The 22,172-nt window shown below is 35.9% G+C and overlaps 6 protein-coding genes across 10 annotated transcripts; 4 read left to right on the top strand and 2 right to left on the bottom strand.

Moving 5' to 3' along the window:
• The first annotated feature begins 83 nt into the window (after nucleotides 1-83).
• Nucleotides 84-2,434, top strand: LOC143344014 (uncharacterized). Of its 2 annotated transcripts, none has more exons than XM_076769544.1 (4): nucleotides 84-222; nucleotides 443-928; nucleotides 1,032-1,701; nucleotides 1,800-2,310. In XM_076769544.1, the coding sequence occupies exons 2-4, from the start codon at nucleotides 457-459 to the stop codon at nucleotides 2,008-2,010; spliced, it is 1,353 nt and encodes a 450-aa protein (XP_076625659.1). In that variant the 5' UTR covers nucleotides 84-222; nucleotides 443-456; the 3' UTR covers nucleotides 2,011-2,310. The 2 variants fall into 2 exon arrangements, with proteins under 2 accessions (XP_076625659.1, XP_076625660.1); XM_076769545.1 differs by lacking the exon at nucleotides 84-222 and adding an exon at nucleotides 2,317-2,434 and having other exon boundaries at nucleotides 455-928; nucleotides 1,800-2,027.
• On the bottom strand, nucleotides 2,275-6,233 carry D12 (YEATS domain containing 2 homolog D12). Its single transcript, XM_076769539.1, has 4 exons — nucleotides 5,762-6,233; nucleotides 2,889-5,572; nucleotides 2,747-2,820; nucleotides 2,275-2,597 (listed from the first exon to the last, which is right to left on the bottom strand). The coding sequence occupies exons 1-4, from the start codon at nucleotides 5,844-5,846 to the stop codon at nucleotides 2,480-2,482; spliced, it is 2,961 nt and encodes a 986-aa protein (XP_076625654.1). The 5' UTR covers nucleotides 5,847-6,233; the 3' UTR covers nucleotides 2,275-2,479.
• A 789-nt stretch (nucleotides 6,234-7,022) lies between these two features.
• On the top strand, nucleotides 7,023-11,828 carry Duba (Deubiquitinating enzyme A). Of its 3 annotated transcripts, none has more exons than XM_076769702.1 (12): nucleotides 7,023-7,522; nucleotides 7,623-7,715; nucleotides 8,048-8,139; nucleotides 8,318-8,451; nucleotides 8,617-8,759; nucleotides 8,856-9,011; nucleotides 9,088-9,244; nucleotides 9,335-9,546; nucleotides 9,612-9,731; nucleotides 10,038-10,193; nucleotides 10,259-10,445; nucleotides 10,577-11,828. In XM_076769702.1, exons 1-12 carry the CDS (start codon nucleotides 7,385-7,387, stop codon nucleotides 10,720-10,722), a joined length of 1,734 nt encoding a protein of 577 aa, XP_076625817.1. In that variant the 5' UTR covers nucleotides 7,023-7,384; the 3' UTR covers nucleotides 10,723-11,828. The 3 variants fall into 3 exon arrangements, with proteins under 3 accessions (XP_076625817.1, XP_076625818.1, XP_076625819.1); XM_076769703.1 differs by having other exon boundaries at nucleotides 8,623-8,759; XM_076769704.1 differs by lacking the exon at nucleotides 10,038-10,193.
• A 146-nt stretch (nucleotides 11,829-11,974) lies between these two features.
• On the top strand, nucleotides 11,975-15,549 carry LOC143344081 (serine/threonine-protein kinase Nek5). The gene is made up of 6 exons (XM_076769707.1): nucleotides 11,975-12,741; nucleotides 12,800-12,893; nucleotides 14,540-14,707; nucleotides 14,784-14,944; nucleotides 15,023-15,179; nucleotides 15,266-15,549. Exons 1-6 carry the CDS (start codon nucleotides 12,644-12,646, stop codon nucleotides 15,545-15,547), a joined length of 960 nt encoding a protein of 319 aa, XP_076625822.1. The 5' UTR covers nucleotides 11,975-12,643; the 3' UTR covers nucleotides 15,548-15,549.
• A 679-nt stretch (nucleotides 15,550-16,228) lies between these two features.
• LOC143344077 (MAM and LDL-receptor class A domain-containing protein 1) lies at nucleotides 16,229-20,214 on the top strand. The gene is made up of 11 exons (XM_076769698.1): nucleotides 16,229-16,639; nucleotides 16,750-16,947; nucleotides 17,013-17,370; nucleotides 17,477-17,653; nucleotides 17,733-18,159; nucleotides 18,270-18,614; nucleotides 18,829-19,050; nucleotides 19,273-19,661; nucleotides 19,737-19,902; nucleotides 19,972-20,013; nucleotides 20,083-20,214. Exons 1-10 carry the CDS (start codon nucleotides 16,242-16,244, stop codon nucleotides 20,010-20,012), a joined length of 2,721 nt encoding a protein of 906 aa, XP_076625813.1. The 5' UTR covers nucleotides 16,229-16,241; the 3' UTR covers nucleotide 20,013; nucleotides 20,083-20,214.
• On the bottom strand, nucleotides 20,028-22,104 carry LOC143344080 (rRNA methyltransferase 3, mitochondrial). Of its 2 annotated transcripts, XM_076769706.1 has the most exons (5): nucleotides 21,726-21,900; nucleotides 21,559-21,666; nucleotides 21,006-21,244; nucleotides 20,785-20,937; nucleotides 20,028-20,602 (listed from the first exon to the last, which is right to left on the bottom strand). In XM_076769706.1, the coding sequence occupies exons 1-5, from the start codon at nucleotides 21,755-21,757 to the stop codon at nucleotides 20,037-20,039; spliced, it is 1,098 nt and encodes a 365-aa protein (XP_076625821.1). In that variant the 5' UTR covers nucleotides 21,758-21,900; the 3' UTR covers nucleotides 20,028-20,036. The 2 variants fall into 2 exon arrangements, with proteins under 2 accessions (XP_076625821.1, XP_076625820.1); XM_076769705.1 differs by having other exon boundaries at nucleotides 21,559-22,104.
• Between the last annotated feature and the right edge of the window lie 68 nt (nucleotides 22,105-22,172).

Below are 22,172 nucleotides of genomic sequence, written 5' to 3' on the forward strand. Positions count from 1 at the left end.
GTTTGCCACTAGCTGTCAACGATCAAAGTTTTATTTTGTTGGCAGTATTGAGTTTAAGATTAAGGAGTTGACCAGTTAGTAAACAATAATACAAACATCGAACTGTAAGTCAAACGACCGGGCAATTTTATAAAAACGTGTGAATATTCGTATTAAGAAGTTTCGCTGTTAGTATTTGAATAGAAATGTAGCTGCTTGCTTAACCCGTTCGCCTTCTGAAAGGTAAACCACGATTTTTGTTAAATTGAATTTTGTTTCGTGAGAAAATTCGTAATTATATGTATTGATAAATCGAAAGTAATTCGTTCGCAAAAATAGTCTGCGTCTTCTTTTATTATTTAAATAGCGGAGTGAGTGGTGTTTATATCATACAACTTTTGTTCTTGAAAGAAAGTACCGATCGTTGTTGTTTTATAAGCATTAACTCTATAATATCTTTCAGAAAAATATATTATAATGGCTGAAGAGAACGCTGAAATCTCTGGATTCTTAGACGTTAAATATCTTGGTGGTAAATATAAAGTTCATAAGGTGAGAAAGAGGACATTAGCTCCTTGGAAGGTTTGGGAAAGACATTGGTGTTCTATAAAAAAACTAGGCCCTGGTTTGGGTGTCAAAGTACAACTTGATTATGGCATTAGCAATGGTGGTACTACATCACCAAATGGCAGAGACAATTCAGTGATAATACCGTCGGATGCTATTATTTGTCGTACACAATCTAGATCCAAACAGTTTGCCTTTGGTATATTCCCTGTCAAAGAAAGAAAGCCATTGTTGTACCTGGCTGGTAATTCAGAGACAGAGTCACAACGTTGGATAGCAAATATTAGACAGCTATTAAGACCCAGAAGGCATCTGTTTGTGCCAGGATCTTATAGTATATCTGTAATAGATAATGTGCATTCAAAAGCATCAGGATTGACTGGTATTTGAATTTCTGATTATTCAAACACCATATATTTAAGTCTATTTGTTAGTACTTGACGTATGTTTTAACTATATTTCTAATTATTGTTATAATCATGCAGGGCTATATGGTGATTTGATAGCTAGTACAATAGGAATCTTTGTAAAAGATGTTTATACGGGTGAAATAATACAAAATCTTCAGTGGAAAGAAGTTAATCATTTTCATCTAATTACGGTAGGTCGACCAGAGGATGTTAAATGTATTTGTGTAATTCATACGACTAAAGAATTCTGTGGTGGTGTTGGCGAGCTTCATATATTTTGTTTAGAAGCTAGTAGATTATTGCAAGATTTAGTGACTCAGGGTCGTGGTCCGAAAAATAAAATCAATCGAAGACCACTGAGCCTAAGCGAAGGTGATCTTAGAATTTCGATACGCGAGGAAATGCCGCGAAAGATAAGCAAAAATAGAGACAGTAATGTAGCAAACGAAGATATAAGTTCTAAGACACATAGCAAAATGACAGAAAACGTCTATCAACCAGAACCAGCTAGTGTTCCAAATATTAGTGACAATTTAGATGTGCCCAACTTTCCATATAATAGAAGGATTTCAGATATTTCAATAGCGTCTGGAATTTATGAGGAAATTGCCGATGAGATGGACAGTAGTAAAGCAACTACTTCGCATTTCTATATGGATCGATTATTTCATAATCATCAATCAGAAGAACCGCCGCCTTTACCTCCACGACAAAGATGTGCCTCAGAATCCATGAAGGGTACTAGGTTCGTACTTGCAACTATTAATGATTAATATTTTTACAATTTTACTTTACATATATTAACGCCAAATATGTACGATGTATTTGTTTAATGTTTTAAAGGTCGCAAGATATTTTAATTTGTGAACGCAACATTATGTCTGTAACGTCTACTCGAAACTCCGTGCTAGGCGAAGGAAACGCTTTTGCAATAGAAAAAATAATGGACACTTGTAATTATGTTCCAATGTCGCCTCGACTAAAAGATATCACTCTACATCAACTACAGACACAGGCATCTCTGCAAGAAAATGACTATGTTATCATGCGATGAGCGGTTCAACAAAAGCAGTGAGCATGTTTTTCTGAAAAAAAAAAGAAAAAATTAACTGACATTTAGTATCTAATGTTTGACCTCTTTTCTCATTCATATTATTTTGTTTAATACACGCGTACGTATTCAAAAAGAATAACATTTTTCATTTTAAAATTTAAATATGCGAAAAAGAAAAAGACGAAATATAATTGAAATTAATTTAACTACGCGTGGAGATGACAGAAAAGAGGTTGATAGTTCAGTATTAAAAAATGCTTAATGTTTATGCGTACAAAATTTTATATACTTTATTCAAACTTACAGATTTGTACATGTGCGAGGCTTGCGTTTTCGGAATGGTACTGGAGCATATTAGTAAAAAAGAAGTATATTGCTCGAGCTTTAAATATGGCAGCAATTTCTTTTTAATTAAAATATTTTCTTACTTGTCACTAAAGTTCCTATTTTTTTTGTATATATTTTTTAATTAATCCATTGTTGTTAGTCGATACTTCGATCCTAATCCTTGATTCGTAAAGATATCGAATTCTTCGCGATTTAAGAGAGCTCCACGTACATCGTCCAAAACGATTATCTTCGGATATCTACAAATTAAATGAAAAAAAAAAGACTGTCACGATTCGTTCCGTGATATAATATTTATATTAACATTTGCAGCATGATAAATAATTGTGAATTTTATACAAAATATATATACACATATAAGTATTTCGGATAAGAAGGAAATATTTACCCATTGTCACTACATCTTTCCCAAGCTTTTGCTAAAGACATTCTAATCAGATCGTCGACAAGACATTCGACAGCCTGAAAAGTACACATACGTTTAAGAAATTTACCAGGGAAATTGATACTAAACTCGTAACATGCTTTACCCGCATTATCATTCGACCAGATGCACAATCTATCACATTGGGCAGAATCTCTTCGGAAGTCAGTTTAACGCCGATCTCACGTGCAGTTTCGCAAACAAAGTCGTGAAGCGGCGCCAATTTTTCCTCTATTTCTAGTACCGCGAGCTTTGTATTTGGAAATCCTTTATTATTTGTGTCTTTCTTTGTGTCTATGTTCTGATTTTTCAGTGGAATTTCATCATTGACAATATCGACCTCCTCGTCCAACATGTTAGATTGTTGCAAATTAAAATCAAATAATTGATCATTCGGCCGATCTGGACAGATTTGAAGCCATTTACAGAAATTGTCGGGTTCGGTGCACGTAGAAACACTTTTAGTAATCGCGGAGTCAAATAAATTCTTTTGTTGTTTTATTGACTGAACGGCGATGTCGGAACACAAAGGCGCGTAACCGTGTAACCGCGCCCAAATCATTATTTCTTTAATAGTCCATAATTCCTCCTCCGGGAACAATTTTTTTTTCAAAAGGCATCGTACCATCTTTGCACGACCCCATTCGCAAGCGGTACGTTTTGCAACGCTATACTCAAAAAACTCTTCTTCGCTTGCACAGGCATAAGGATGGAGTTGTCTGTAATCCGAATCAGTGGCGTCTCGAGTCACCATAGGCATTCTTCTAATAATAAATCGCATTAAGCCTTGAATATTTGTAATTTTCGCAGTCTTAATTGCTCGGAAGACATCGTCGCAAAATTCTTTTTTACTTTGAAGCTTGTGTTTGTCCTTGCCTAATGTGATTTTCTGACGCGATTGCAGCCTCGATTCTTTTAATTCTTCCAGATTGTTAGCTTTCGGCGCGCATTCTTCGGATCCTACCTCGTCTAGCGCGTCAAGGGGGTGATTATTTTGTAAAGTTCTCCTTTCAGCTATCTTCAACGCCGGTATATTGGAATTTACGTTTAGAAGGATGCTTCTACAAAGTTGCGTTTCTGTTCCGTGATGGTTCGAATTTGGAGGCTTTTTTAACAAACTAATACCGCGACAAGCAGACAAATTTATTTTCGATTTTGTTGAATTATTATTAGATTTATGCTCGTCGGTGCGTTGCATCGCGATATCTACAGAGATAGTTTTCCTATTTTGGAGAACCAAAACATGTTTGCTCGACGATTCGAACAATGGTGGAATGGTAATTTCTAGAGGACGGAGATTCGATTGCATTTTGGAACCTGATAACGGAAGCGCTTTTGGTTTACTCGTATTAAGTTCGTTTAACGACAGTGCGATTGGACTAATTTCTTCTTTAATTTTCATGTTACTCGAATCTCCATTTATGGAAGATTCAGTCATTGCTAAAATACTATTTTCAACAGGTGTCTCTACATTTTTTTCCTGTTCAATTTCTTTAAAAACCTTATTTATCGATGAATCTGTTAATCTCGTTGGGATCGACGAGTGATTAATAGTTAAATTTCCTTTGAAATTGTTCGAGTATTTTGAAGAACAATAATCATGATCATGGTCGACATAAAACCGTATTTGCTCGGTACTTATTGAATTTTCATTGATCTCACTATCCTGTGGAAGTTCTGGTTTGATACTCACGTCGAAATTTTTATTTGTCGAGTCCGTTGATTCGTTCTCAGCGTTCGTGAAATCAAACGTGGAATTAAAATGTTCATTGTTTTCTACTTTTATCTTGCAGCTATCGTCAAAATGTGTGTCTATTTGCGATCCGTTCTCGTTAAAAGACTGAACGACGCTATTCTCAATATTTCGTTTCAAATTTCGTGGATCCGCATAGATCCATATATCAACGAGTGTCTCGGATCCTAAGGTCTGTAGACCAGTATAAGTGCGATCTAACTTCAAATGATGAATTATATCCATTGGTTTATTAAGTGCGCTCTTAAAGTGTAATTGTACTCTTAGAGGGAATTCACCCCAACCGCGTCTTGAAAGGCAAAATGGAGGTGTCGTAACTTCCACAACATCGTTAGGTCTGTAGCTAGGATGCAAAAAAAATCTGACTTTACTAACGAAGTCATCGATACCAGGATTCTCTTTATTTCCTCGAACGTACATTGTCCACTTGTGACTAGCTGCATCCTCTCTCCATTCCGGAGGTATCCATTTTGATATATTACCAATGATTACACGTTTTCTGGCTTTATGCCTGATGCCTCTTGACGGACACGGAGATTCCGGGACTCCACTTTTTGGAGGAATATATCGAGGTATCTTTTTTGGACGCGACTCATCGTCCGTTTCATTGCTACGTTTCCCCGAATAACAATGTTCGGAGGCATCTTCCTCTAACTTTTCCGATTTTAATGTAGCATAGTTGATTGCATTCGAAGGAGATGTTGAAAATGTTTGCGACACCATGAAATAATTTTCGTTGCTCGATGTTGGCGCTGACGTGGAAATTAACGAACTATTGCATACTTTCGGCGATTTGCCAATTAACTGTTTTATCGCAGGATGAATTTGGGTTTGCTTTGCCTCTGCGTTTTGTAAATTCTGACATTGTTTGCGATTATAAAAGTCTGCAACTATGACATAACGTAAGAGATGTAGAGCTTTTGAAGCTCTGTGCAATCTTTCCTGAATTTCTAAAACTTCTTTCTCCTTTGTGTTTATTTCTTGAGAAAATTCCCTTTCTATGATAGTCGTTATCTTCTTTGCAGTATTGCTTCGTGCTAAAAATATAAATTAATGTGAAATCGATATTATAACTGTTTTCAATCCTTGATTATACAATATTTCACTAATAACGCAAACAAAAAAATTTTATATTTATTGACTTTGGTTAATGGTATAGTAATAGGTTAGATGTAGTAGTTTTAAATGAAACATTGTATAAACATTTGTTACAATGTTAATATTACCGTTTTCTTCGTAAATTCGTTGATGCTTTTCATTATTTGCAACGGACGGCCCGTAGTCGGGATCTTGATCTTTTAAGGCACTCATTTACCATACTTAGTTTCGAACGTATAATTCAATGAAATAATGTTATAAAAGTATCTCGGTGTTAAGAGACCACGTCGTGTGTATATTTGAAAAGTATATTTTCATTGTTAAAAATATCAAAATTTTTGCATTAAATACTTGTCACCGTTTAAATAACGAACATGTGCTCCATACTTTGTTTTAGAACACGCTTCAAGCAGAGGGTTGTAGTTCTGTATTTTCATATGATTCCTTATAAAAGAATATTAGAAGTTATATTTCTCGCTAAAAAATATTTCAGCAACAGGATATTCCATCAAAAGCACAAAACTCGTTAAATATTAAGAATGTCCTGTCATATACGGATTTACTACACATATAGTACTGCAGTTATGAATGGTAAATAAATACAGGGTGTCTCGTATAAAATTTTACGAAATGGTTTTTCAGAAAGTATATGTATATGCAGCATACTTTATGGACACACTTTATATAGGGTGTATCAGATTTTAATGTCCAAATTTTTTTAGCGTATTTTTTGGGTCTAAATGAAAAAAGTTACTAAAAAAATATGTATGTTGTTTGGAGTTTTATTAAAAAATTATGATACAAATGTGAAGTAGCAAAACTGCAATACTACATGAGAATATACCAATAATATTTACATTTAGTTTATCTCTATCTAAGCTAGTAAGTATGCATTTACTATCTGAAGTTATCAAAAGTGTTACGATATTTTTAGCAATTTTTCTGGATTAATTAACGTCGCATTCATAATTAAGGCATTTCGAAGTTCAACGACTTACTAATAATATTAACGAAAATTACGCACATAATGTTTGACGGTTTTAAAAATAAATACGATTTATTTTTAATAAATATTTACATTCAGTCTATCTTTATCTAAACTGTCGATTAATTCGATAGGTGTATGTAGACTTTTGTGACTGACTGTACCATACGCGTTAAAGTTAAACTTTATAATGTATTCGTTAGAATAATCAAATAAGTGAAAAAACCGTAGCATGTAAATGGAGTGTTATGTTTACACCGAAAACTGACTATTTTGCTATTCCTTCAGCATGACTCGGCTGTAGTTTGATACAGTTTGGTTACTTTAGTATATCTTATGGCGTAGGGACTTTATCGATACGAATAGGGACAATATCATGCGATAGTTTGGTACCATGAGCAGCCTGGTAGTGTGTGCAAGTGTAGTCATGGCTGTCTGACAAAACATTCGAAATAACAAGAATTAATGTAGTAGTTGGTTATCGGAAGTATCATGTCGTATTTCTTACAAAGTGCAACGTTGTCTTGATTCAAATTTCGAAGAGTTTATTGGCAACATAGTGATCCTGAAATTTCATTCAAGTTCATGTACATCAACGCACTTCGTGGACGTAGTAGAGAATAATAATAAATAAGCAGATAGCGATTGCAGCGAGGAAGGAAGTACGGGGTTCAAGGTGCGGTGAGTGAGAGCCTGTGAAGTTCTCTTCTGAAATCTTGTCGAACGAGCGTCGCGTCTAACGACCACCGACGATCGATTACGCAAGATGACCATTCTGTCGAAGAAGAAGACGAACGCCTCGAAAGATAGACGAGAAGGAGGCAGCACTTCCGAAGTCGATGTTCACGGAGTGCAAAACGAGCATGGCTCTGGATCCATCGCACTACCCAATAGCCCATATCAGGTGAATGAATAATCTCCTCTTTGCAACTATGGTACTCGCACGATATTTGCATAGTACTTGCAAGAGTGAACCTTAAACGACCTTTTGCGAACCGTGACAGGTACGTGCAGCGAACGGTTTCGCGGTCGATCTCCACGGGGTTCAGACCGATCATGGATCTGGTTCTATCGTTCTTACGGGTAGCTCGTACGAGGTAAGAAATTTGAAAAATATTGTTTTTCCTCACGTTTGGTTGTTTTCCCCCCCACCCTAAGAGTTTCATGTTAACTATGCTCCGTTTCTCGCGTTGTACGATTAAAAAATAGTTTTGTAAAAAATAGTTTTGTGTTTTTGTTTTTATAAATATAATAAAATAGTACTGAAATTTTAGATATATCTTGTTTCCCACAGAAGGTTACTATTCCTTGTTACCAACAAAATTTGTTACAGTGGTAGAAATAAATTTAAATTAAATAATTGTAGGTTATTATGACTCATAAGTATGCATTGTAGTATTTATATAGCTTGATTCGTATGTACTTATAGGCTAGTGTTGATCGAAGGGAAGATAAACACTTTGAAGAAGGAAGCGGTCCAAGTCATGGCAAGCGTCATAGACAACGAGCAAGCCCACATAGGTACATAGTTTATGTAAAATGCCAAGTTATTGCTTAGTTATATAGCAAATATATAGTACTTTATAGAAATGTATAAATTTAAATTATGTATGCATATTGTTTCTGTCGATAAAAGATCGTTAACTAACATTGATAAAGTTATGTTTTGTATATTGCAAGTAAGATTATTGCTTTCCAGTGGATGCATTGGAAGAAATTCGCGTTCTAAACGCGAAAGAGAACGAGACAGGGGTCGTGATAGAGACAGAGAGAGGGAAAGAGAACGTGAAAGACAAGCTACTCCTCCGACTGCATCTGGCAGTGGTTTACAAGGTTAACATTTTTAATGCTTTGCATACAAAATTGTATCTTGTAATATATAATTGTATAGTATAAAAATTGAAATTTCTATGGTCTGAATTTTTGCTGGAAGAGGTGTGTTTTAATACAAAATTAAAAATATTTTTCGAAATAAACAATATACAATAACTTATTTAGCTACAGATGCTGGTGTAATAACCAACAATCGGATGGCTATTGCTGCTGCAAATTTAGAACACGAATTAGCTAATGGTTACAATAGCGGCGATGAATATACCGGTAGAACTGGTAACAACCTTACATTAGCCGAGTGGCAAGAGGTTGGTTTAAAATTACATTGTTGGAAGATTCAGAATCAGGTATTTGATTGTACAAAAATTTAATGATCTAAATATATACGGTTCTTTTTCATTTAGCGGGATAGGTGGTTCGAAAAGCGAATGCGCAAGATGGGATTTATTGTCAAAAAAATGGGTGAAGATGGAGCATGTCTGTTCAGAGCTGTTGCAGATCAAGTTTACGGTGATCAAGAAATGCATGGCGTTGTGCGGAAGCATTGCATGGATTATATTGTAAGTATTTAATATAAGTGTGATTCGAGTCGGCGCTTCGAAACAAATCCATTACTTGTATGGATTAACTTTCTAGGCTTCCAATCAAGAGTTTTTTTCTCACTTCGTAGCAGAAGATTTCAGCACGTATGTAGATAGGAAACGGCAGGAGTATGTCCACGGAAATCATATAGAAATGCAAGCAATGTCTGAAATGTATAATCGTAGCATTCAATTGTATTGCTATAGTAATGGTACGTGTTACTCTACTATTACTTCGTTTCCACACATGAAATCAATCTTTTCGGCCGTTCAATAATATCCGCTTTTGTAATTTTACACAGAACCTATCAATATCTTCCATACAATGGTTAAAAGTGATAATGAACCAATACGATTATCTTATCAACGTGGCAGTCATTATAATAGCATAGTAGATCCATATAAAGCTACCGTCGGCGTTGGACTTGGTTTACCATCATACAATCCTGGTGCCGCAGATCGACAACTTATATCCGACGCAGTTCGTCAGAGCGAAGAGTTACACATTGAACAGGTATACAAATCAAGATTTAAATAAATTTAATATATTTTATAAACGGGGAAACTTTTTCTGTACAGACGATGCTGGAAGATAAAATAAAAGCAACAGATTGGGAAGCAACAAACGAAGCCATAGAGGAACAAGTTGCCAGAGAAAGTTACCTGCAATGGTTAAGGGACAATGAAATGCGAAAAGCGGTAAGTTTTGAATAATTTTATTCTGCTCTGCTAGACTTACGAGGGCAATCTCGATACTGTTTTTCGAATTTTTTGATTAAATTTTATTCGGATGTTTGTAAGATGATCTTTGATCGAGTTATAAAGCAATTCCGCGCGAATTTTTTTTAACCTTTTACGGACGATCACCCCATATATGTGCCTGCGCAAACCAAATTAAAGACCATCTGATGAAGATCAACAAAAATATAATTAAAAAATTAGGCCAGTGCCGAGGTTTCCCTCGTTAGTAATACTAAAACACTGATTCGTGCCTTTCGAATAAAGCGATCAGCCAGTAGTAGCAGTACAAGTACGGTGACAAGTGCGCAGCACAGTCACACTCATTTTCATCCTCATGGAGGTCGTGGACAACAACGTAGTCACACTTCTTCTCCGACCACGACCCAAACTAGCCAAGACACTTTACGTAATTCTCCGAAGGTCCGTTTTGTACTGATGCTTTATCAATAAATCTTAAGAATTTTGTATTGTATGAATAATTTCAGGTAAATGATGCGGTAAGGTATAATAAAAGGTCGCCTCAGCATCAGTCAACCCAAGGTTCTAATATATCTCACCTAACCTCAGACTTCGAATCTAAAATTCCTCAGGAGCCAATGCCAGGCAGTAGTAAGGAAGTTCACGCTTCGCCAGATATTTCGTTGTTCAATCGTCTTCCCCCGGAAGTATTCGGTAATTATTTAATGAACACTTTTATTGAACCAAGAAATACAATAATTTTTGGAGTAGAGATAGTGAAATCTAAAAATCGTACCTATTAAATGAAAATCATATTTGTAACAAGTACATTTGTTTGTAATTAGGTTTAACCGATTGGGAGGACAGTGATATACTCTCAAAAGTGTTGGCAACATCGCAACAGGAATATCTGGACAGCTTAAAACAATCACGAAGTTCCGCATCATCCGGAAATGATACTAAGAATATATTAGATTCCAGTAACAGTTAATTCTTAAAATCGTTATTGATAATGTTCAAAGAAATACTGAAGCAAAAGTATATATGCATTTATATGCAGTGTTTTTCATAGGATGTGATATATCCGGAAAATAGGATAGTTCGAAGTAAAAAATGAAGCAATTCTTAGTGTCAACGCATGATCGTTAATTACTAAAAGTCATTGATGATTATATCGAATGTATGCCTAATAGACTTATTTATCGTCGACAGATCATACTACACCGATTTCTACTACCATTGTATACATCAAGTTAGATTTGAATTTAGACTATGTACCGAGTGCCCAAAAGGATGGTTCGATCGTAACTCCATAAAATGTTGTTACGGAACAGTTGCAATGTTTAGAATCCTGTTTAATAAAGACGTTAAGAAATCTAACTGTTTTATAAAAGTGTGAGATAGAGAGGATCAAGATTTTCGTTTCCAAAACCAGATACGAAAGTATATTAAGGGTGCATTTGTTATAGTTTTAACAAGTCGAAATATCATTGACGACGATGATCACGTAAAAGCATCGAGAATTGTTTTATTTTTAGTTAAAAACGTTTGTCGTTGGACAAATACATAAAGTGCATCTTATGGGACACTCTGTATATATTGCAGTATCATCTAATTCTGCATTGCACTAGGGTATAAGGTGGTTTGCTTTTTCCATTGGAGTAGATGTTATGCAACGAGCATAATCATCGTTCGATTCCATTTCGGGATTACCGATGTGTGCACTGGTACTCTAAAATAGTACATACATCGCTCCCGTCGCACCTTTCGAACACCAGAGTAGCTATATTTTTTTTTTTGTCCGTAGTGTTTCACTTCATCACGACCGAAATGTTTTGTGCAATCGATTGTGACTTAACGAGAAGCAGTCTCCCTTTTCCTCATTGTCATGGATATTATTATTCATCTATACTAAATCCTCTGAGTGTTCTCGGATGCAATGTTTACCATCGCGAACTATACAATCCAGTTGGGTTAACTGCGTAATTGTAACATTTTTTCGTCATACGATATGATTCGTCTAAACGCTTTAGGGAAAATCTTTATTGCGTTATTTGTAAAAAAATACAAATAAAACTACTACGCCGTAAGTTAAAACCCGAATTTTCCCTCCCCTTTTGCATTAGTCCTTTGTTAGGTCAAAATTTAGGTTATACGTTATTATGCAATGTTACAAGATCCCTTAAAATGCGAACTCAACGATATGTATAGGGTGTTTAATAAGATATAAAATTTACGAGCATTAAGTAGTATTAAAGTAATACTTTATAAATTATAAACTAGAATGATGTGTTTTGTAAACACCTTTTATGAGTAATAAATCCACAATTCGTGCACAACACATTCCCAAAATGTGCTCAGATTGAATTTGTGAGTTTCAATTGCTAAATAACTTAAAGTGACGTTAATGTCATGAAAATATAAGAATAGGTAGTGATTGTTCACTAATTTTTTAAAAAAAGTGCCCAGTCTTAATATATTGTTTGATCTTTGATAGTAATCCCAGATGATTTTTCTACATTTTTATTTGTTTAGTATAGTAACTATCAAATTCAATATAATGAAATTATGAATGGAGAGAACTGTTTGTAATTACTGATGGAAACATTTATAAAATTTTTACAACCATTTGTATTTTGTTAATTGCTTATTTGTAATAGCGCGCCATTTGGCAAAATTGGTCAAATTAGTATTTGATTATTTTTATGTTGTTGTTTGCGAAAATTGAAGGAGGATCGATCGATCGTTTTTGTTTAATTGGATTGCTAAATTTTAGTAATACAATTAACGAGTAAATATATATTTTTGGTGTATTAAAAGTATTGAAGATTACAATGTCATAGATCAGGATATTTGTATCGTTGTATCATAACGTCCGTTGGTGTCCGATCATTGTTTTCGTTCGCGAGTTTATGTTGTGTGTCTATTATGTGCAGGAATTTTTGTGGAAAATATCAATGCATATAAATGATTATGTATTCGAAGCATTGTTAGGACGTGGCACTTTCGGGTGCGTATTTAGATTAAGTTTTATGTTTTCGTTTTTTTTTATTATTCGTTGTTTCTAGATCCGTTTATATAGTACGAAGAAAAAGAGACTCTAAGCCGTTTGTCGTGAAAGAACAGGTTCTTAATAATACTATAAATGCTTTGCCCTTCAAGGTGAGAAAATATAATAAAACCGTGCAATTTGTGTTATTAGTTTAACCCTTTTAGTACCTTACAATCTTTGCGTGTACTGTCTAGAAATACCTTAGAAAATATACATTTTTTAAGATATTTATCAAATTAATCCATTTCTCCTAGAAATAAATATAACTTTGCACTCTTTAGTAAAGTTCATTGTAAACAAAACATTTATTTCCAGTAAATTGAACCTTGTGAAAAATGGCCCAACTTTGGGCATTTTTGCTAAATTCCGTGGAACCGATATTTCGAGTTTTGGGTACTGAAAGGGTCAAACGCTTTATATTCCATTACGGGATACCATTTTTGTGTTCGTTTCCTTTGTTTACACGTGAATTTTTTACCATATGATATTCTCGTTGTCGGTTAACGATAAGGCGTTATTTTATTACCGTTCTTATATTATTATTTCTATTAACAGTTTAGCAGGTTTTGAATGATTATGGATATTAGTTGTACAGAGTGTTCCGTAAAAAATTCTGTTAATAGTGACTTGGATTTTAGAGTTCTATGGGGTCTTTTGTGTGATAAATACGATATCATTACGGTGCTTAAGGGTCGAAGAAGATGGCGGAATGGTAGCGTTTATCTAAATTTTACTGGTATTGTACACATACGAATGTTTGCATTATTATATATGGTGATTATTTGAAATACTTGGCTTTCCATGTTTACAGATTTTGTCATATAAAAGATTCGATTGAACTAGAAAATACGGAAAGAATTTTATCGCGATCATTATTATTCAAAGGAAACAACTTGCAACACCTTGTGAGAAATCGACACAAGTTATTGTTAGTCAGTTTGTTATTAAATAGTAATTCTTTACATAAAATAATCAGTTTTTATTTATAAATGTACATATATGCGGCTTGAAGAAGTTTGAGATTATTGTTACGATTTTGCATACGAAAACAGTATATTTTTTTTAATAAAATAGCGAGCATCGTTAAGTGCGTAGCAATTTAATATATTTGTTGTTTAACAGTAATATCTTCTACCCTAGTATATTTGATTTATTTAAAACATTTTTTCATTACGAATCTATACAGGGTGTTTAGTCAACCTTGGGAAAAATTTTAATGGGAGATTCTAGGGACCAAAATAAGACGAAAATCAAGAATACCAATTTGTTGATAGAGGTTTCGTTAAAAAGTTATTAACGTTTAAAGTTCCGCCTGTAGAACGACTAGTGGTTCTCATTCAGCATGAGTGAATGGGAACCACTGACAGCTGTTCCCAAATTGCCGTTCCACAGACGGAACTTTAAACGTTAATAACTTTTTAACGAAGGCTTAATCAACAAATTGGCATTCTTGATTTTCGTCTTATTTTGGCCTCCGGAATCCACCATTAAAATTTTTCCCAAGGTTGGCCAAACACCCTGTATACTGAGGAACAAAACTGAATGCACGCATGGATCTTTAACATGAATAATATTTTATTCATCGTTTGAGAATAGAACGTAAAAAAAAAACAAACGATGTCCTTGTTATTGACAATAAATTGGATTTTCACGATTGATTAGTTTCTTGCGCTGCATTGAAATCGTTCGAATCAACAGTTATTTAAAATTTTTGTGATTTGTTTACACGACAAAATATACGTATATTGGTGTATAGAATATATTAGAAGAAATAGAATGTTTGCATACGCTGAGACATCCTAATATAGTGGCTTATTATGGAGCCTGGATGGAAAACAATCGCAGTTATATTCTAATGGAATTTGCCACGCGGTGCACTTTGAAAGATTTGTTAGAGAAACGGCAAGAACCGCTCAAGGAAGATGTAGGTTTAAATATGTACATGTTCACCAGAACGAAATACATTCGAACATCAAAGTCAAGTTGAATTTATTCTACAGGATGCGCTGTACTTGTTCTCGCAAGTCGTACTCGGTGTTCGTCACATACATTTTAAGAAGATCCTTCATCGGGATTTAAAGCCAGAGAACATTATGCTAACCGGAAATTACGGTAACATCGTTAAAATTGGCGATTTCGGCGTTTCGAAGAATTTTCAAGAGTACGGTTCAGTATAAGCAAATAATATTTTTTAGATACCGTTTATATGTAATTTTTAATGGGATGACAATTATTGTAGCTCAAAAGATCCATCGATCACGTGTCGGGCCGGATCATTTTATTACATGGCCCCTGAAATGTTGAAGGGGCAGTCCTATGATTTTAAATGCGACGTGTGGAGCATGGGAGTTATTCTTTACGAAATGGTTACAAAAAGGCTCCCGTTTCCTGGCACGGTAAAGATATTTTTATCTTCTTGTAACAATGCAATGAAAATTAACGTGTTCCTAAAGCAAAGTCATACGCGTTACATCATTTTCAGACGTTGCCAGAAATCATGGAAATGACGTGCAACGAACAACCACGGCCTCTTCGTAAACATACATCGGAGGCTACCATCAATTTAATATCAAAAATGCTGAGGAAACAACCGTCCTTTCGACCAAAGACAGATCAATTGGTCCTTTGTCCTTATCTCGTGCCTCTCATTACTCTGATGCATTTAAATTTGGGCAGAGTTCATTGTACAGCGAAACAAAATACTAGTAATTTCGGTCCGAAAATGTTTTTAAAGTTCCTCATACCTCGCGAAAGATCTAAATAATTTTAATGTAATTAGTTGCGGTGAACTTTGCGTTCCTTGGATATTTAATTTATTACTGGTGCTCGGTTCGACGCAGAACTAATCACTTGTAAAAGAATATATATATGTAGTATAAAGAAAACGACGCAACGATGCAATTATTACTGTTCTCCGTATATCGATGGAATTGTCGAACGAACGGTTATCGAACTCGGCCTCTGTGTCAGGATCAAAAGCGTAACGACAGGAAGTAAAGACCGGAACTGCGGAATACTCGTTTTATTTCATCACGTGCATACCTCTCGAAAACCGTTCAGTCTGTATTTTAGTCAGAAGAATATCGCCCTTCCGCGCGTGACGAAGCCAACAATAATCGTGTTGCGAACTTCTGGAACGTTACAGAGATTCATCGAACGTGGAGCGAAGCGCACTAATTATTTAGAATATACGGAGTGAGTCAGTAAGAATCATTATTTAAAACAATTCATTACCTATTTATTGTATCGAATACATTTTTAATGAATTTTATTATATTTTAAAACACTTATCGGTAAGAGTTATTTTAAATAATACATTTTATTGGCTCATCCTACACACGGTTGAATCGATCGGTGAAGTCTCTTACTTAGATCTTCGAGAATATATTATGTATTTTACGAATGTGTTCAAGTTGTACTGAATTTAAAAATTTGATGTCTATAAAAGGACTCCAAAGATGTGGTTAGTTTTATGGATATGTTATTGTTTGTACTATCTATCGTACGCTACCCCATGGCGTCCTTTCAACCCAATGCTCGGTGAGCAAATAGACCTCGTTGGACCGATAAACCAGAGTTTCGTTCCTAATTGGAACATCGAAAACGACGAGACCAGAGGTACAATCGATAGTCCCGACTCGAACGATGCATTCAATTCGACGCAAATCCCCTTCAATTCGATCGATCGTGATCGTGAACCCTTGGACGAGGTGGAACGCATCGAGCCCAGACATTGGCCAGTTAGACCAGATATATTGTACACGCAAAGAGCTGTTCCATCCACCACGGAGATCTCGTTACCGCGGAATCCGCTTAATCCTCCCACGCTTGCTCAAAGAGACCCGTCGACGCAAAGGTAAAAAGTTTTCAGCTTTTCAATACAATTCTTTACCCTTATCGCTTAACTCGTTGCTGCAAACTTTCATCTAAATTCCACTTTTTCATTTGTTTTATATAAAAATCTAGATACCCCTCCGTGACAGCACCACCACCCACAGCATCCGTTGATGAAGTCTTCTGTGACTTTGGATCATTTCCGGCGCAGACACTTTGCGAATGGCAAAATGGCGACGACGCATTGGAATGGACAGCCGGTACCGGCATGGGTACAAACTGGATGGGTGGTCCTCCAAGTGACTATACCACTGGTACCATGGAGGGAGGGTATGTCATTGAAGACTTTCTATGCTGCATCGAATAAATATATTTTTGTTGCTCCTTGGAGCTAGGTACGCCTTTCTAGAAACGTCGCAATTACCATTGAAAGATGGCAAAGTAAAAACCTTAGGAGGATTGTTGCACAGTCCTCAGTTAGGTAGTACAGGGGTAACCGGGACTTGCGTCATGTTCAAATATACCATGGATGGCCTGAGCATCGCTGGCCTAAGGATTTTGCTTCACGTGGGTACAGACGAATATTCCATCAAGAAAGAACAAACCGAGGAAATCACGCCGGAGAACGCGACGATATCAACCTGTAAGCCAGTGGAAGTTTCTAACGAACGTGTTATTTGGAACGCACAGTATTACAGCTTAGGCGTTTGGCAACAAGCGCAATTGCTCTATACTTATCCTGTGTTGCATTCGGTAATTGGGTAACTTTCTTTCCCCGATAATTGATTTAATTCATCTGTTCTGTTCGGGTCTATTTGATTATGAACGGAACAGTATTACGTCGAGTATTTGTCATTAGGTGATCATCGAGGGGATTCCTGTAGATCCTACTGATCCAGCGCGCCTGTACAGAGGCTACCTAGCTGTGGACGATATAGATTTGCAGCCGGGTACTTCGTGCGTTGGCTTCTGTAATTTTGCTAGCGGATTCTGCGACTGGAGCAACGATGCAGAGGATGACTTTGACTGGACAATTGTAAGTTACGCGTGCCTTGAGTGTCATTTAAACCATCCTAATAAACATCTATAGACTTCGATAATATTAAATGTTGCAGAGTCGGGGTAGTGGAAATCCAACGACTGGACCAGCCACCGACAGTTCCAGCGATCGTTCAGCGGCTGGAGGATACGCCTACATAGACTCTTCGTTTCCACGTAGACCAGGAGATAGAGCCAGGCTCCTTAGTTCGAGTTTCCCTGCGCCGAATGCTAATACACCCATGTGTATGCACTTCTGGTTCCATATGTTTGGCGCTGGAATTGGTACCCTGAAGCTCTTTTTACGTTACTTCCGTAGCATGGATGCGCCGCTACGAGAGATTTGGAGCTTAAACGGGAACGCTGGAAACACGTGGTTTGTCGCTCAAATTACGATCAGCTCTCTTGATGACTTTCAACTTGTCTTCGAAGCTTCAGTGGGAAACACAGGAATAGGCGACATTGCTATCGACGACATCTCTTTCACGCAAGGCTCCTGTCCTGGTGAAAATTGCTTCTCGCTCTTTTAATTCTCTTTGATACAATTTAGTATTGGATATAAGTATCACAAGAAACACTGCTATCCTGCCTTTAAAAAATACGTTTATTAACAGTCTCACCTCAAGTTGCCGCGCCAACACCGCGTGACTGTACTTTCGAAGTGGACGAATGTGACTGGATCAATTCTCGCGATCCGGATCGAGTTGAATGGGAGAGAGTGTCTATTCAAGCATTGAGCCCGAGGAATCAACGAAAACCGTACAGTAATGGATATACGATCAACCGAAGAAACGAGCATTTCCTTGGTCTGGGTCGTCCAAGAGGAGGACCACGATCATCCGGCGGTGGGACAGCACAACTTGTCAGCCGAGAGATGAAAGGCACCGACGAGCCTCTTTGTGCCACTTTTTGGTACTTCATGTTCGAATCTTTCATCGATTCAACTGGACCAAGTTTAGGTTCGTACATCATCATCAAATTTTATATATAGAAATATTCTAGAAACCAAGGTCTAAAATTATTTACTGAGCTGCTTGACAAATGTCTCCTTTAAAACCTTGTAATTTTTGTTCGAAACAAGTTTATTTTGAGTTGTCATGTTGCGTGACTCACTTTATACATATAATTACTTTTAAACGTTTTAAGTTCTTTAACGACGCGTTATCTTTAAAGGAGTGCTTCGCGTGTCTATTCAAACAAGTGGGGAATCTTCATCGGAATCTAGACCAATCTGGCAGTTGTACAATAACCAAGGACCGACCTGGAATTATGCACAGATTAATATAAATGAGAGGAAAGACTTTAGCGTAGTGTTCGAAGGTACTTGGGGTCCTAATCGTGCTAGCGGCAGCATCGGTATCGACGATATTTCTTTTTATACTGGCAATTGTACCGGTAAGTTGTAAAATATTAACATCTTTTCTTCTTCTTATCTACTTAAAATATTAACGGACTTATTACACAACCGAATAAAATGGCTACTACCGTACACCAAGATCTTTTTTAGAATTGTTGCGCTATCATTTCGGTTCTTATAATTGTTTAGTAATCGAAATCGATATCAGAACCGTTTTCAATCTCTAACGCTAATTAATAAATTTCTCAATATCGTATCAGTGAAACCGATAAGTGCATCGGTAAGAGCAGAGGATTGTAGCTTTGAGAAAGGATTGTGCGGCTGGGAAAATATCACTTCCTCGGATAACGAGCGTGCAGTCACCTGGCAGCGTGCATTTCTTGCTCACCGTCCAGCACAATTGTTGGACAAAACCTTCGGTGCGACAGGCGACTTTGTTTTTTTCGACATTTTTACAACGAATAAAAAATCTACCGACGTGCGTTTACGATCACCGGTTATACAAACGTCACCCGACGAAGAATCCGTGTGTTTTACGTTTTGGTTTGCTGCTTTTGGAGTCGAGGAATCCACGACTTTACAAGTCATTAAGGTGAATACCGAAGACGACCAGAATGATGACGAAGGTGCTGGGAAACAGGAACAACCCGTAAGATTTGTACAAACATTCTAGAAACTTAAGCCATTGAATATGGAATTGTAGTCTAGAACTTCTTTATTTTAGTTATGGTCGCTAACAGCGAAAGGATTTAATAATCCAAGACCTGTATGGACAGCTGCACAAGTGACCATAGATGCTCGTGTACCCTATCATCTTATTTTAAGAGGAAGCGCTAGTAATGGAGGTTTCGCAATCGACGATATAAAATTTCAGCCCCAAAGTTGCGCAAGTAAGATTCTCTTAGTAAATGTATTACGTAAACATGAATTATAAATACTCTTTTTCTTAAATTTTATAGTTCGACCAGTTGCGGCACAACCCGTCAATAATGAAAGTTAAGGTATTGTATTACATAATGCTTTATTAAGGTTCATTTCTTTTTTTTATAAATTGTCTTTTTATTTCGAAGGTGACGATACCAAGAGCCACTCCTGTATTTAAACTATCGATTCCATTTACTAAAGGTATGTTAATACGAATGCCCTTTCGTTCCTTTAATAATTTATACGAATCGAAACTCAAACCCTCGGTTTCTCCGCTTAAGACAAGTACAGTTTCATTTCTTGTATAATCCAGACTATAGTACGGCACAATAGGTAGTTTCAACAAAAAATTTTTCATCATTTGCTTGTTAGTTGGAATTATTGGTGATGAGTTTGTGCTTTTATCCGTGATATTATCGTCGACGATAATATTTGTTTTGAGTTCTTCTGGGTCAGTCCCGAATACTCCTAGACTCATTTCAAGTACATCCTCGCTATATTTTGATATAAATTCGTCGCCAAAGTTACTATCTGCCAAAACAATATTCGCGCCTTCGCTGATCAACGATGGAATCTCGTCCCACATTGGAAACGCATTAATAGGCAATCGAAAATGAGCTCCAGCTGCGCTTCTAAGAACTTTCGGATGCCACAGATCTACACAACCTAGGTAGAAAGATAATAAAACTAATGTGTAATATGCAATTAATCATTTATACAAGCAATTTGTTAAGGTAATTATTAGGGGTGTGCGAGATCTCGAAAATATCGAAATCTCGATGTTCGAGACGAGATCCCGCGCATCCCTAGTCAATACAATTTATAATCTGGATTCTGTAATACTGTACCTTTCATTAATATTAATCTCTCACAACCTACACCTGCTGCAGCTCTCATAATTGATCCTAAATTTCCTGGTTCTCTCACATTGTCACATATAATAGTAAGTGGTAATGCATTGTTTGCAGGATCCTTATTTGTATCAGGAGTTTGAAAAATTCCTGTACCAAAAATACAAATAATGATATAAAAAAAAATCATGTTATACATTATAATAGTACAGTAATACCTATTAATCCAGGGGAAGAAGTTAAACTAGACCACAGTTGAATCGTGTTATATGGAACTTTATACAATTTTACATCTTCAGGAAATTTTAATGAATCTATATCGGATGATTTATTATATAATATTGCAATTGGTTTTCCACCAGCTTCGAGTCCCTCTTCAATTAATCTACGTCCTTCTAAAACTATCTCATTATTCTTTTCCCTTTTCTTTCGAGACTTAATTTTAGTCATTAAAGATCTAAACCAAAATTATAAATGTACACCTGTGAAATTTATGGATGATTTCATTTGCAATGCCCCACAAAATTATTTATACACAAGAATGAAGTTTGTTCAATTAAAATTCTGTCTACCCAATTTCATTTTTAAAACATAAATCAATATAAAAAAATTTGTCAACATAAGAGTTCACTATGTGTAATCACATTTTGAAAGAATGTCATGTAAATATTAATAAAATCAAGTTGAACAAATTTTATTCTCGTATGTGAACACTTTCGTGGGTTACTGCATTTTGAAAGAAGACATTGGTAATACAATGAAAGGACTTACGATACAACTTTCTCGTTTAATTTAAGAACTGTAAGTGATGAGCTTTTTGTTTCTTTGGTTGTAGAAATTTCTGTAGACTTTACCGGTGTTTTTTCTGTTCTCTTCCTTCTGTTCGATTTTCGATTAGAAATCGCTCTATTTTGAACGAATTTTTCTGTGGTACTAACCTCGGTAGTATCCTGAGGTTCAAAAAGTTCATCTTCGTTAACAATTTTAGCTGGTCTTCGACTCATCCACTTTGCATATGTCCGCGTTACATTTGACTGTGTGTTAATTGTTTGAAGATTTCTTAAACTTCGAAGCGGACGAAGAGTACTTTGCACGATATTAATAAAGATCATTTTTGTTACGTTTTAATATAACAATATGTATGTTTTTACGACTCTATTGATTCAATTAATAGTTACATCGTGTTCTATATAAAATATCTCTTGTAAAATTGTAATTTAAACGACTATCATTACGTTAACAATAACATGTATTAATCAAACAATAAACACATGCTTCTTTACTTGAAATGCTTGAAACCAGGGGGTCCAAGCTAAAGATAAGCAACTTTCAAGGTTTTATTGGTCTCATTACAGCGCCACAGGCGAGAAACCTCAGAACTAAAT

The sequence above is a fragment of the Colletes latitarsis genome, chromosome 7 (assembly GCF_051014445.1).
Source record: "Colletes latitarsis isolate SP2378_abdomen chromosome 7, iyColLati1, whole genome shotgun sequence".
NCBI classification, from domain to species: Eukaryota; Metazoa; Arthropoda; class Insecta; order Hymenoptera; family Colletidae; genus Colletes; species Colletes latitarsis.

What these genes read in the sequence shown, in the direction of transcription:
- Duba (XM_076769702.1), top strand. Translation starts at nt 7,385, where the DNA reads ATGACCATTCTGTCGAAGAAGAAGACGAACGCCTCGAAAGATAGACGA. An exon ending in TACCCAATAGCCCATATCAG is followed by an intron (nt 7,523 to 7,622) that starts GTGAATGAATAA and finishes GAACCGTGACAG; the next exon opens with GTACGTGCAGCGAACGGTTT. An exon ending in AGCATTGCATGGATTATATT is followed by an intron (nt 9,012 to 9,087) that starts GTAAGTATTTAA and finishes TTAACTTTCTAG; the next exon opens with GCTTCCAATCAAGAGTTTTT.
- LOC143344080 (XM_076769705.1), bottom strand. Translation starts at nt 21,899, where the DNA reads ATGATCTTTATTAATATCGTGCAAAGTACTCTTCGTCCGCTTCGAAGT. An exon ending in TTAAACGAGAAAGTTGTATC is followed by an intron (nt 21,245 to 21,558) that starts GTAAGTCCTTTC and finishes ATTTTGGTTTAG; the next exon opens with ATCTTTAATGACTAAAATTA. An exon ending in GAGATTAATATTAATGAAAG is followed by an intron (nt 20,603 to 20,784) that starts GTACAGTATTAC and finishes CTTTCTACCTAG; the next exon opens with GTTGTGTAGATCTGTGGCAT.
- D12 (XM_076769539.1), bottom strand. Translation starts at nt 5,846, where the DNA reads ATGAGTGCCTTAAAAGATCAAGATCCCGACTACGGGCCGTCCGTTGCA. An exon ending in ACGAATTTACGAAGAAAACG is followed by an intron (nt 5,573 to 5,761) that starts GTAATATTAACA and finishes TTATATTTTTAG; the next exon opens with CACGAAGCAATACTGCAAAG. An exon ending in GAAAGATGTAGTGACAATGG is followed by an intron (nt 2,598 to 2,746) that starts GTAAATATTTCC and finishes TTTAATTTGTAG; the next exon opens with ATATCCGAAGATAATCGTTT.
- LOC143344077 (XM_076769698.1), top strand. Translation starts at nt 16,242, where the DNA reads ATGTGGTTAGTTTTATGGATATGTTATTGTTTGTACTATCTATCGTAC. An exon ending in ATGACTTTGACTGGACAATT is followed by an intron (nt 17,654 to 17,732) that starts GTAAGTTACGCG and finishes TAAATGTTGCAG; the next exon opens with AGTCGGGGTAGTGGAAATCC. An exon ending in TTATACTGGCAATTGTACCG is followed by an intron (nt 19,051 to 19,272) that starts GTAAGTTGTAAA and finishes ATATCGTATCAG; the next exon opens with TGAAACCGATAAGTGCATCG.
- LOC143344081 (XM_076769707.1), top strand. Translation starts at nt 12,644, where the DNA reads ATGTTGTGTGTCTATTATGTGCAGGAATTTTTGTGGAAAATATCAATG. An exon ending in TTAGGACGTGGCACTTTCGG is followed by an intron (nt 12,742 to 12,799) that starts GTGCGTATTTAG and finishes CGTTGTTTCTAG; the next exon opens with ATCCGTTTATATAGTACGAA. An exon ending in AAGAACCGCTCAAGGAAGAT is followed by an intron (nt 14,708 to 14,783) that starts GTAGGTTTAAAT and finishes TTTATTCTACAG; the next exon opens with GATGCGCTGTACTTGTTCTC.
- LOC143344014 (XM_076769544.1), top strand. Translation starts at nt 457, where the DNA reads ATGGCTGAAGAGAACGCTGAAATCTCTGGATTCTTAGACGTTAAATAT. An exon ending in AAAAGCATCAGGATTGACTG is followed by an intron (nt 929 to 1,031) that starts GTATTTGAATTT and finishes ATAATCATGCAG; the next exon opens with GGCTATATGGTGATTTGATA. An exon ending in GAATCCATGAAGGGTACTAG is followed by an intron (nt 1,702 to 1,799) that starts GTTCGTACTTGC and finishes AATGTTTTAAAG; the next exon opens with GTCGCAAGATATTTTAATTT.